General features: G+C 36.4%; 1 protein-coding gene across 1 annotated transcript in view; it reads left to right on the plus strand.

Annotated features, from left to right (window-relative positions):
- Positions 1-13,784, plus strand: part of MALRD1 (MAM and LDL receptor class A domain containing 1) — an 803,589-nt gene that overhangs the window by 330,974 nt on the left and 458,831 nt on the right. The window contains exons 23-25 of the mRNA XM_032425534.1: positions 2,623-2,779; positions 6,536-6,646; positions 10,518-10,731. Coding sequence (XP_032281425.1) covers positions 2,623-2,779; positions 6,536-6,646; positions 10,518-10,731 — 482 coding nt within the window. The remainder of the gene's footprint in view (positions 1-2,622; positions 2,780-6,535; positions 6,647-10,517; positions 10,732-13,784) is intronic.

Genomic DNA, 13,784 nt, shown 5'->3' on the forward strand with positions numbered 1-13,784 from the left:
GGCAAGATTAATTTGATATTCAATTGTTTTCATTCTGACTTTTCCTCTTTTATTTGGAAGTAAGGAGGAAAAAGACACACTTTAAAAATTATCTACCAGCTTATTAAAATATTAAAAATATTTAAGTAAAACTGAACTAAATTAATAGAGATTAAACTTGAACCTTGAAAGCTTTTTAGACTTGTAAGTGGAATCCCAGGCCAGTTTCCTTTCTATTTTACATGCTTAATTTTTTACATGTCTTTTTCTTCTTTATGTGCATCTTCTAAAAGCATTCAGTTCTTTAGAGTCCTTTTTACGCACATGAAAATATGATTTCACTCACATGTGGAATCTAAAAAGCAAACGAATGAACAAAAAAACCAAACAGACTTAAATACAGAGAACAAACTGGTGGTTGCTAGATGGGAAGAGGATGGGGGGGGGATAGGCAAAATAGATTGAGAGGTACAAACTTTAAATTTCCAGTTATAAAGTAAGTAAGTCACAAAGATGAAAAGTACAACATAAGGAATATCATCAATAATGTTGTAATAATATACGGTGACAGATGGTGACTACACTTATCGTGGTGAGCATTGAGTAGTGTATAGAATTATCAAATTATCAAATCAATATTTGAACCTCTGAAACTAATAACATTGTGTGTCAATTATACTTCAATAAAAAATTAAATGTTGAAAAAAAGAAAAGCTGTACAAAGCTGACCATGTTATTGGCAGTATCATTGTAAAACACAAAACAAAAGCACCCAACCAAGTAATTACAGATTAGACTTGGTAATTTCAGCCTTTACCATGTACCAACTGATAGTAGAGTCTTCCTTCTTTCCTTCCTTCCTTCCTTCCTTCCTTCCTTCCTTCTTTCTTTTTTCTTTGGCTTCTTTGACCCCATCAAAAAACTTTATTCACACAAATGTCCCTGAATTTACAAAGCCTCAGTCATTCATCCACATTAGGGGGACCCACAGTGTTCAAGGAACTTAAATATAATGTATCATACCCACCCAAGAAAGCCAAGTACAAAAATACTGATATAAAGCTGTTCACATGTAGGTCCTAGATTACCAGCTTCTGTGCAAAAAAAAAAGAAAAATGGATTTTTATGTAGTATTTTAAACTAAGTTTGGCCTGGGCTAAAACCTCCCTTGCACCCGAGTCAACCCCACACAAATGTTAAATCATTGCAACCTACTCTTGTGCTCTGATGAAAGGCACAAAAGGTTTCTTTAAAATATTCCTCAACAAACTCCCTTTCCCCTGTGGGCTCTCATGGAAAAAGATGTGGGGACCCCTGGGCAACCAGTGGCAATGGATTCACCACTTGATGGTAGCTGTGGAAGCTTACATTAGCCCACCCTCAAGTCCCACCTCCTGGTTTCCCCTCTGAAGATGTCTCTCTAGACAGGAGTCCCTGTCCTCCAAGACTAGCAGGTAGGATCAGAGATGGGCCTGGCATCCCAAAGGCTGTGTCTCAGCCCAGTGTGGGAGGATGGCCGAGGTGCTGTCCCTGGGCCTTAGCCTCAACCTTGGCTGTTGTCACATTGCCAATTCCTAGGTGACTCCAGCAGTGCTCTGCCTGTCAGGGGGCCACCAGACAGACGAAGGACGGGGAAAGGAGTCAGGGGAGAGCAATAACCCAAGAGTGACAAGTGCCCCCAGATATGTGGGGGGTGGTGGCACAAGCAGGATCAAAGTTGAGCGGGGCACTTGATGGGTGGGCTGGAAACCCAGCCAGCATGAAGCAAGTTGAGGGCAGAGAGTGAGGGGCCCCTTCCTTAGGCAGTGGAGGCCGAACTTTTGTTGTTCCAAGTTTCCGAAAGATACTCTGATGCTGAAACTCAGACATCCATCCTATTAATATCTGTTTTCTAAGAAGGTAAACCTCAACAGCATAAAGATTCCCACAATGCTCTTTACCTTTTCTTTAGAAAAAAGACTCAAGCAAAAAAAATCTTATTGCTCCAAACACTGGTTGTCTGGGAGACAGCTGATAGGTCAAGGAGCTGGGACTCTTAGAGGAAGGGAATGATAGAGGCAGGGAATGCCCAGGGGCAAGAAGGCTTTGAGGAAGGTGGTGAGTGGTCTTAGTACCACAGGATCAGGGAGCAGAAGGAGTCATATGCTCCTTGTCCCTGTCATCCTGCCTGTGCCGTAAAGGAGGCCAGGGCCCTGTTGCGAGTCAGACCTCCACCAGTGTTGGGCATGTTTCTCCTCCAGCTGTAAACATGGTATTTCTCCAGTCAACATTGGATTCACTCCTTCAGAAAGGCAGCCACGGGGGGCATACCCTGTCTGGGCAGGAAGAAAGAATCCCCAATCTCCTTTCCCAAGGTCTCTGGGATGAGATGAGGCTTAGGCCTGCGACCTTCATCCACAGTCCCCAGAAAGGGGTCAGACTGAGCCAGTCTTGAATGAACTGCCTGTGGCATCCTCCTGGCTACAGGTAAGAGGCAGTAGAATAATTATTGCTGCTGAAGATTGTGAGTCATCATTATGCTATAAAACATTATTATGCTTCTAGGAAAACTTACAGAGCAATAAAATATGGTCAGTGATGAACCATATGTTTTATGATTTTCTTCTTTTTTTTAATCTGATATACACTTTGTACTTTCCCCAGAAATACCACAGATGGCTGGTACCTGTATGCTGATAGTTCAAATGGAAAATTTGGTGACATGGCTGATATACTCACTCCTGTTATTTCACGCATGGGACCAAGATGTACCCTGGTGTTCTGGACTCATATGAATGGTGTCACAATTGGTTCTCTTCAGGTACTCCTTAGGCAATTGCACTTTCTAAATTTTCTCTATAAAAATTCATACTGTACAATTTAGTGTTATTAAAATATGGTCTGCTAATAGATGAGAATGGGTAATTATCAACGCCTTACTAGTTTCAATATGGCATGATTGAAAAAAAAGCTTTAGCAGAATTGGACCTGAATGGCCAGTAGGACGTTTTTACTATTCACTTTATGGTTATTATCTTTATTCTGAAACCTCAGAATAAATACACACAGCTTGTGTGCAATACAGTTTTGTACTTGAAGTGTTTCATGTAGTTTTTAGTGTCAGCGTTCTGAGAATACCAATGTTCTGAGAATAGTGCAAATGGATTATACACACTTCAGTGACCTTTGAATGTGCATTCTTCAAGTTGATGGTTCTGCTACATTTTCCAATTGTCTTTTTCAAATTGTTTCTTTGTTAAAAAAAATTAAACTGTTTCAGAATTACTGTTTCAACTATTTCAAACTGTTTCAAGAATCTCACAGAGAACCCCAATATAACTTTCACTCAGAGTTCCTATTTTTTTGCTCATTGTCCCAGACCATCTTTTATAGGAAAAATTCCATACAGGATCACGTATCACACCTAGTTATTTCTTCCTAGTGTCTTTCAAATTGGAATAATTCCTTAATCTTCTCTAGACTTTTATGACCTTGATATTTTAAAATATTATAATCTAATCCAATATGTAGAATCCACTCAATTTAGATTTGTTCAATGTTAAACGTATATATATCATACATATTTATATATATTATTTATATATTATATATATATTTGCTGTAATATCACCAATATTGTATTCTTTTTACTGCATCCCATTGGTAGTACATGATATCCATAGGTATTATCACTTTTGTTCCCTTTGTTATCAATAAATATTTTGTGAAGAGCTATTTTGATAGTATGTAAAATCCTGTTCTCAAGTCAATTTTCCTTGCTAGTTTTTGCTTCCTTTAGTATTTTTCACTGGAATTAATTTTACTATGATGATTGCTTAATTGTGATGTTTTAACTCCATTGTTCTGTTACATTTGTTGGTTGGTTTTCCATTATAAAGAACACCATCACCACCACCACCAACAACAAAATTACATCTCCATTTATTGATTTATATCAGTGTGGATTTATGGATCCTTTTTGTATTCAATTTGTTATTGTCTATTATTATTGTTATTTTTCACTGATTCTTAAACTGTCCCAGATTTGCTCATAGGAGACCCTGAAGCTGGCTTCTATGTCTCTTTGACAGTCCCATTAGTCTTTCTTCCTTCCTGTCCAAGAAGATGTTCCAGACTCATGTTATTTTTATCCTGTTCCATCGCTGGAGTTAACTTTCTCCAGGGGGTCCTGGTTTCTTTTAGAAGGCCAAGTTATATAGGCAAACCAGAGAGAGGTTCTGGAGTCCCAAGGCAGATGCCTACATCCTTTTTTCCCATATTGGACATGCCTTATACAATTTGAGGTTTTAAGTAATATGTATAGATGCATCATTTACACAGAACAAGCCAACTCAGTTGTCAAACATCTCCATTTGTACTATTTCATACCCTATGTAGCATTTTCCAGGAAGCCATGTCTAAAAGACCAATCCCAAAATTCTAGAATCGTTTACCGTGAGCAGTTTTAGACCAGGAATATCTTGCTAAACGCAGGCATAGCAAAGGGCTCTTCCCCTTGTCAAATACCATTAATTTGTTAGGGAAGAAGCCTATGTTTAGCATATTTGCAAAAAGAATACAGGTAGTTACCTACTTTTTTCCCCCCCAATAAAGAGAAACAGACTGCAAGCCAGCTGCTTAACCACTTCTTCCCCTGTGCCTTGATTATAATTTTAATATTAGGTGCTTTGTCTCCTCATTTTATTACTGTCTTATTCTAAGATTTTCCTGGCTATATTAAATATTTATTTTTCCAAATAAGTTTTAAATAAGCATATTTCACAAATGCTGTTGGGTTTTTTTTTTTTTTTTTTTTTTACTTGAAAACATATTATATTTACTTACCAGTTTTGGAAGAATTATCTTCTTTATTATAGGTGAGACTCCTTACCAATAATGATTTAAAAGTAAACTTGTTTGTATATAAGTATGTGTACATGTTTGATAATCTAAAAACATCCAGTAGTCTTATGGATTAAAGTTATAGCTTATCATTTGTTTTAGATTGACTTTTTAAAAAATGGTTTTTGGCAAACAATCAATACAGCTTACTGCAGGGTTTTCATCAGAAAAATGAGAATTATTTAACTGGTATATTTTGTAGTTAAGATTAATTATCTGAAATATACTTTCTTTTTTCAGGTACAATTTTGTATTAGTAGGTGAAAATTTATAAAATATTAAAATGTTGTAAGTAGTTATCAAATAACTAAAATGGTAGTGCATGTGATCCTTGTTTTTGTGCATGAACACATTTTTCTTAGTCATTTATATGTAGAATGGCACTCATACAAAGATCTATTTCCCATACTTTTTTAAAGTATTCATCAAAAAATGATTTTTACTTTTTTAGGAATTATATTTTTTTGACCTTGAAGCATCTTTAGATTTTATTTATTTATCTTCCAGAGAGAGAGAGAGGGAGAGTACAAGCAGGGGGAGTGGCAGGCAGAGGGAGAAGCAGGCTCCTCGCTGAGCAGGGAGCCTGATGTGGGACCCGATCCCAGGACCCTGAGATCATGACCCGAGCTGAAGGCAGATGCTTAACCATCTGAGCCACCCAGGTGCCCCTGAAGCATGTTGTTTTAACTTAAATTATATAAATTATATAGACCAAAACTATGGCATTATTTTTGTTAGCTCCATATTACTTAGAAATTCTAAAGGGTCTAGAAACTCTACTTCTATAAAATTAATTGAATGTTATTTATACTCCAATGAAAAATAGCTGTTTCAATTTAACTGAAAATACGGAGATAATGAAACCATTAAAAGTTGCCTTCACTTTCAAAAGTCAAAACCTTCACAAACCCATTACCAGAATGATTCTTTGGGTTGTACACATTGTATTTTTAAAAAGTAATGCTGTGAAATAATTAAATAAACCAACTAAGTCAGTTACTTTAAAATGTGGAATTGTTCTGCTTTTTCCCTGTTCTCTTCAGTTACTCTCTTGTTGGTTCATTTTGTAGCATTCTAAAAGGAGAGCCAGGATAATTTGTCTGCTGAGACTAATCTGAATTTCCCTTTAGAATAAGGATAGAGTACTGAGGAGAATGCGAGGTGTCAAGGCTCTTGGGAGGAAGAGTCAGTGCCCACTCATATCACCCAGGTGTGCTATTAAAATTGAATGGGTTCCCATTATAACACACTGTCCCCACTGAACCCAAGAGCATGAGGAAGGCAAGTCATCCTCAAAAAAATGTTTCAGTAAGTAATAAGTGCTTTTCATTTTGACTCCATGAATATTATTTAATATATAAAACTCCAATTGTTAATTCTGTCAGTTTTTTTAAAAAAAGCTAATGTAGTTAAGTGTTAATGAAATGGTGCCTAGACCCTTTGGACTTGACTGACAGATATTCATGTACACCTTTATTACACAAAGCTTGTGAGGGATCCTGGAGACACATTGCTGTATAGAAAACAAAGACATCTAATGTTAACTGTCCCCACTTTTCTCTAAGGGACTTCATGGTGATATTAAAATTTTTAAAAATCACTGGGCAAATTCTAAATGTTTAAAATTTATCAAGACAGAATATTTTAACACCTGTTACTTGATTTATCTCGGTAGGTACTCAGCAAGAAAGACAATGTTACTTCTAAATTGTGGGCTCAAAGAGGACAGCAAGGTGCACAGTGGAAGAAAGTGGAAGTGTTTTTAGGCGTTCAATCACATATACAGGTTTGTTAAGCCAAGTAGTTGTTGGGTGATATGGGAGTTTTGTTGAATTTTTTTTCTCTAATCTTACTTTATTTCCTCCACTCATAGCCTTTTTATCCTCCCACCCCCTTCCTGATGTGTTATATGAATGCCTACCACTCCATGTAGCATTTCCGTAAGGGATTTAACAGTTCCAGATGTCCTAATTTCTCCCAGATAGACAACCATGTTCTAGGACTATGTAATTTTAATGCCAGCCATCATGCTTCACTTCACAATCAGCCTCACTCATACAAAGAACACCTCCCTCGATTTTACAGATATATTCCCGGAGACTGTGGAGTAATTATGTTAATCTCTTTCAAAACTAATTAAAAAGACAGACTTTTGAAAGCGCGTTGTATTGTTGAACCTTATTAAAGGTAATTGATTTACCTAACTCAAAAATATTTTGGGTAGGCACAAAATTATATAATGCTGTATTTGTCTTCATGTAGATTACAATAATATTAGGAGGATAAGACCTATACATATCTAACAATTTAAAATAAGAAGTAGTACATATGCTTAAATTGAAGATAATTATATGCCAAGGTAATTGGTATGGATTTTGTTTTTTATGGATTATCAAGAAAATAACTCATGGGTGTGTGTGTGTGTGCACGCGCGTGCATATGTGTATTTGTGTGTGTGTGTGCGTGCGTGTGTGTGTGTGCATGTATTTGGCAGAAGGGGGTTTTCTTGGAAGAAAACCTTAGCTCAGCTATTAAAATTTTTAAGATTTGGATCAGGAGAGTGAGAAGCCAAAAGCATTTATGCCGGGGACCATTTTCTTTTTTTTTTTTAAAGATTTTATTTATTTGACAGAGAGAGACACAGTGAGAGAGGGAACACAAGCAGGGGGAGTGGGAGAGGGAGAAGCAGGCTTCCCATGGAGCAGGGAGCCCGACGCGGGGCTCGATCCCAGGACCCTGGGATCACGACCTGAGCCGAAGGCAGACGCCCAACGACTGAGCCACCCAGGCGCCCCCGGGGACCATTTTCTTAGTCTTAATTGCACAGGGCTTAATTTCATGAATTTAGAACCATTTATCTCTAGATAGAAGATATATCTTGGCTAATTACTGCATTTCCAGTCCTCTGTATATGCAGAAATAGTAGCCTCTTCTGCTGTGGGTATTCAGTAACTATAGTCACGTGCTGTGTGAAAGATCAGCTCTTGTCCATACCGGTGGAAGCACAGGGCAGCTACCTCTGTAAAGGATCAATACTGCCCTGTCCCCAATTTCTTGGAATGGTAGGTGTCATAAATCCCATATGTTTTTGGCCTCTCACTAGAGCCCAGTTTTCTTATGGATCATTTGTAGATTATTTAGGAAATTGATAAGAAATAAGTTCAGCCTGAAGATGTAATTATTGGACGGCAATTTCATATTGCACAATATGAAATTTATTTTTAAAATGACTCCACCTGTTCATTCTCTAAGATCTTTTAACTGAGGGTAGAAGAATCCTCAGCAAGAACATGGAGAAGGTTTCGCTGCTGCCAGACATAGACTTCTACCCCAGGCAATGAATTCTTAACTAGTTCTGTGCAAGTAGAATATTTGTATAGTAAAATCATGTTCAAAATAACATTAAGGGGGATTTCAGCAGGAGGAATCAATTATTAATTAACGTTTCTGAAATTTGCTTTTTCATATATTGAAATTTGATTGAAGAGAAATATGCCCATGTTGTTTGTTTCTTAAAATTAGATAATAATGGCTTGTGAATATTTGATGTTTTTTTTGGATTCACTCATTCCTTCCATACAGACTTACTAAGCACCCACTATGTGCAAAGCTCAGTACTATGCACTGAGCCAGGCATACTGTCCGTGTTTTTCCCGTTTTGACAATATCATTCCCTTTCACCTCAGAAAGAGGAATACCTCTAACCCTTGAGTAAATATAAGATGCTTTTAGAAATTATATGCGGAATCAGCACTGAGTAGTTTTCAGAGTTTTATTTGGGAGCCCTCAAACTTAGAGTACTTAAGTAAAATAGGTCGTGTAACTAAAGCAGGCATATACACAGCACTTAGTAAGTGCTAAGTTCTATTCTATGAATTTGAAACATTTATTCCTTTAGTTTTTACAGTCATTGTATGATCATTATCCCCCTTTTATATTAGAATACACAGTTAACCTACACACGAGGGAACTTGCTCTAGATGCAGACTACAAAATGGCAGAGACAGACTTTAAGCAAGGCCAGTTCATCTCCAAGTCCATAATCCAAACGCTGTGCCATATTGCTTTCCAAATTTTCCAAAATAATTGACCCTGCTTTTTATTTTACTGAAAAAATGTAATTACTCTAAAGAAAGTGTAATCACATTCAATAAGAAAGTGTATGGAATCTTAACCAGCATCTTATGGAGCATTGGGATATAAGCAGTGATTTGATCATTTGAACATGGCAGGCACCTGAGGGTCCATCTATAGAGTTGTGCAAAAACAAATTAATAAGGAAACACTTATTATCTGATTTCTTTTTCACAGAACACTGTATCACATATTTAAATGTTTAGATGCATCCAGAAAATAGAGTACCCTTTTCAATTTGTGTATCGGTGTTTCCTTATAAAACACTGTAGTCCTTATTCTTTCTAGTTTCACCTTTTCTTAATGATTTCCAACCTCTCAATCTATCAAATTTATTTTTCTTTTCCAGCATATCTGTTATGAAGAACAATATATGTAAATTTGGTATATGAATTGACATAAAAATTGTATTTTTATTTTGTTTTGGTTTTGATAATTTGAGAGGCAAGATTTTCAATTATTCTACCATCTTATCTTGAAAGGGAAACACATACGTTTTCATACAGTCACATAAAAGCATAACACATCCTAAGGAAAAATTGTAATTCTTTTGAGAAAAATGTTTAGATTTCATCAAAAGCTGTTTGGGAGTTTGAACAATAAATATTTGTATAAAATCACTGAAGTAAATCTGTATTCCTTGTTAACTCATTTCAAATTGCTCTAAATTTACTTTAAAATATGTGAATATTTCTTATGTTAATACACAAATACATATTTGGCATGCAGAGAAATTTAATAGAAACATTCTGAATTAATTTCACTTAGAAATTTGAAACTAAACAATTTGTGACTTCTTGTGTTCCGTGAAACAGTGTTAATTGTTCTTCCAAGCACTGGTAATGTTACAAATTGAAGATGAAATTTCTAAACATTTTAGCAACTCCTGTTATTACCTTTAATCATTTCTAATTCTTTTGGAGTCCGTGTAAGTGGGATTTCCCTGTCAGACAGTGGCTCACATGAGAATTTTGTTCATCACATACATTGGTCAAAGGCAAATTAAAATCATTTCAATTCCAAAAATGTGGGCAATTTAAAAAAACTCATGGTATTGAGGTTTGATATCTTCACTTTCACATAGTTGGGGTGGACAGATCTGAGGAGTGGCAACAAATTGGCCAAAATAAAGGATGTGGTTGCATCTTCTTTCTCTTCGTGTGCTTTGTCACCTGATTGGCCTCTTTCCTCTCATACGAGGTGCAAGTGAGGCTCTAAGAAGCGAGCAGGTCTTGTTTTGGATGAGAGAGCTATAGAAGCAGCATTGGTAGGTTGGTGGCTCCTGCTGGTTATCTTTGCCACCTGTCCTAAAAATCTAGACAAGACATAGTGGTGTTGCCACTCCCACATTTGTGGGATAACTCTCAAACATTTTGGGTGAGTTTCATTATGGGGTATTTTTATTAGATTCAAACCTAATGTCCTATATTTAATGGTTGCCTCAAATTTTGAATTCTTGGACAATTCAACTGAAATTGATTTCTTTCCTTCTTTCCTTTCTTCCTTTTTTTTTTTTTTTAAAGATTGTCTTTAGGGCAAAGCGTGGTATCAGTTACATGGGAGATGTAGCAGTGGATGATATTTCCTTTCAAGATTGTGCCCCCCTGCTTAGCCCAGACAGGAAGTGTACTGCTCAAGAATTCACGTGTGCAAACAAGCAGTGCATTGCAAAGGACAAGCTGTGCGATTTTGTGAATGATTGCGCTGATAATTCAGATGAATCTACTTTCATTTGCAGTAAGTGGAAGTTTTCTATTTCCTCACTTTTCCCCTTTGTCTCCTACAACCTTACCCTGCATGTGGTGTGTTAATTGCTGAAACATACGAAGTATGTAAAGCTCAGTAGCGAAGTCAGGTAAGGTGATTTACCTATTTAAATACATTTCTTTCGTTCTCTCAATACTTAATTTAGAACTGTAATTCATTTAAAACTAGTTGGTGTCTTGGTGTGTGTGAAATAATTGGTGATAAATTGGAAAACAGGTGTGTTCAAACACAAACAGAATGGAAACGGGTATTTTTCATATGAAAGAAAGTTTTGGGAAAAAGACAAGCAAAACATCCATCAATGCCAATTCGTGCAGGGCTCACAAGCCTCTATGCTTTGATGCATTTGAGAGAGTTGTCATTCCTTTGTGTAAATTATGAGATGTGATAAATGTTAAAAATAAATAAATACCTAGATAATATATTAAACAAAGTGGTCTTCTAAAGGAAATACATATCAGCTATATGATATTATTGTAGGAGATCAACTCATAATAACTAGCACCTATTAAAATATCCTTAGCTAAATGGGCCATATATGCTCATTTGGGTAAGTCTGTAAATTGTGCAACACAGTCCAATTATTACCTCATTGCATTGCAAATGAGGTGAATACAGATTGTCAAAATGAAGATTGACAAATTATTCCACTTACTTGTAATAATTTTTGAGCAAGAATATTTTTGTTTGAGCCTTTGTTGTTGTTACTGAACCAAATCTGGAATATCAAGAACAACTTCAGTAGAGTAAGAGCTCTCGTTTGTATAGAACTTTTAACGTTCAAAGCCCTCTAATCTACTAATGTCTACTTGATCTTCACAGAAGCCCTGAGGGGTAAGTGGGACAGACACTCTTACTGTATATTCCACAGAGGAAGCCGCCAACAGGAGTACTTAAAATTTTGTCAAAGTTCTTAAGACTGGTGTTGACAGAATTGGTCCTAGAGCCAAGAACTTTATGATTCACTGCTTTGCTCAAGCTACCATACCACCTCTGTGTAAAGCTGAATCTTAAAAATATTAAAAAAGTTATAGATGTAGAAATCCTATTTATATCAAGTAGCTGTTTCTTCAGTTGTGGATTATTTCTTCCAATATCTATTTATTAGCACACAGGAGCCAAGCAAATATATTTGGCTAATCTTGAATTCTGAATTAATATTAATCTTTACCTTGTAAATATTTTCTGTTGCGTGTTTACTTTCTGCATCAAATGCTTTTACAGTTTCTTCATTGCCGTTTTCATTTCAATATCACAGAAATCTAGGTTATCAGTCAAAGAGAGCAGATATTATGCTTTTGAATTTTATTTCTTATGTTGCCAATGTATTTCTTTCCCCAGATAAAATTTAATGCCATTTTGAAAGTATTGATTTATTTATGGCTAAATTTTCCCAGAACTCTTTGTGTTTAGGTTCTAAATTTGTAAATATTTCTAGGAATGCTTTGTCTGTATTTAGGAAAGGATGCTGATAGTTAAGAGAGTCTGAAATGTGTGGGAACTTACTGTCTTGGTAGTTCTTTATTTTTTGAGTATAGTTGACACACAATGTTACATTAGTTTCAGATGCACAATGTAGTGATTCAGCAACTCTATACATGATGCTATGCTCACCACAAGTGTAGCTACCATCTGTCACCACACAACACTGTTACAATACCATTGACTGTATTCCCTTGCTGTACCTTTTACTCCCATGACTTACTCGTCCATAAGTGGAAGTCTGTGTCTCCCACTACCCTTCATCCATTTTGCCCATCCCCCATTCTCTTACCCTCCGGCAACCATCACATTGTTCTCAGTATTTATAGGTTTGATTCTGCTTTTTGTTTGTTTATTCATTTGTTTTGTGTTTTAGATTCCACATAGGTATTTGTTATCTTTCTCTGACTTACTTCACTTAGCATAATACGGGTAGTTCTTTTGTATGAAAAATAAAGGTAAAAGTAATCATAAGACTTTGGACAGAAGGTTGTACCAGAAAGTGCTTTTTGGTGAGTTGATTGCCAAATCACTCTTGTTTAGGTTTTGAATGGGGCTACACATATCAGTAATACTGGTGCAAGAAAGCTGAATTACTTCCAGGTATTACATAGAAAAAAGAAAACTTTTTCTACTCATTACAACAAATAAACAACAGACGTTAGACCTTAAAAAAGAAACCCACATTTTGATACTGGTTCTCATACATGAGTATGAATTTTTTAAATAGCATTGATTATTTGTATTATATATTTTTAAAAATTTACCTATAATCCCATTCTACAGTATTGAATGTTTTAATTATAGTGTGGCTAACATATGCTATATAAATTTTGAGTTATCCTGTATAAACTGTAAACTTTTTTTTATTATGTTAATCACCATACATTACATCATTAGCTTTTTTTTTTTTTTTAAGATTTTATTTATTTGACAGAGAGAGACACAGCAAGAGAGGGAACAGAAGCAGGGGGAGTGGGAGAGGGAAAAGCAGGCTTCCCGCTGAGCAGGGAGCCTGATGCGGGGCTTGATTCCAGGACCCTGGGATCATGACCTGAGCTGAAGGCAGACGCCCAACGACTGAGCCACCCAGGCGCCCCTACATCATTAGCTTTTGATGTAGTGTTCCATGATTCATTGTTTGCGTATAACACACAGTGCTGCATTCAGTACGTACCCTCTTTAATACCCATCACCAGGCTAACCATCCCCCCACTCCCCTCCCCTCTAGAACCCTTAGTTTGTTTCTCAGAGTCCATAGTCTCTCATGGTTCATCACCCCCTCCAATTTCCCCCCCTTCATTTTTCCCTTCCTATCTTCTTTTTTTTAACATATAATGTATTATTCGTTTCAGAGGTACACTTCTGTGATTCAACAGTCTTACACAATTCACAGCACTCACCATAGCACATACCCTCCCCAATGTCTATCACCCAGCCACCCCATCCCTCCCACCCCCCATCACTCCAGCAATCCTCAGTTTGTTTCCTGAGATTAAGAATTCCTCATATCAGTGAGATCTATGATACGTGTCTTTCTC

The sequence above is a fragment of the Phoca vitulina genome, unplaced genomic scaffold (assembly GCF_004348235.1).
Source record: "Phoca vitulina isolate PV1807 unplaced genomic scaffold, GSC_HSeal_1.0 scaffold33, whole genome shotgun sequence".
NCBI lineage: Eukaryota > Metazoa > Chordata > Mammalia > Carnivora > Phocidae > Phoca > Phoca vitulina.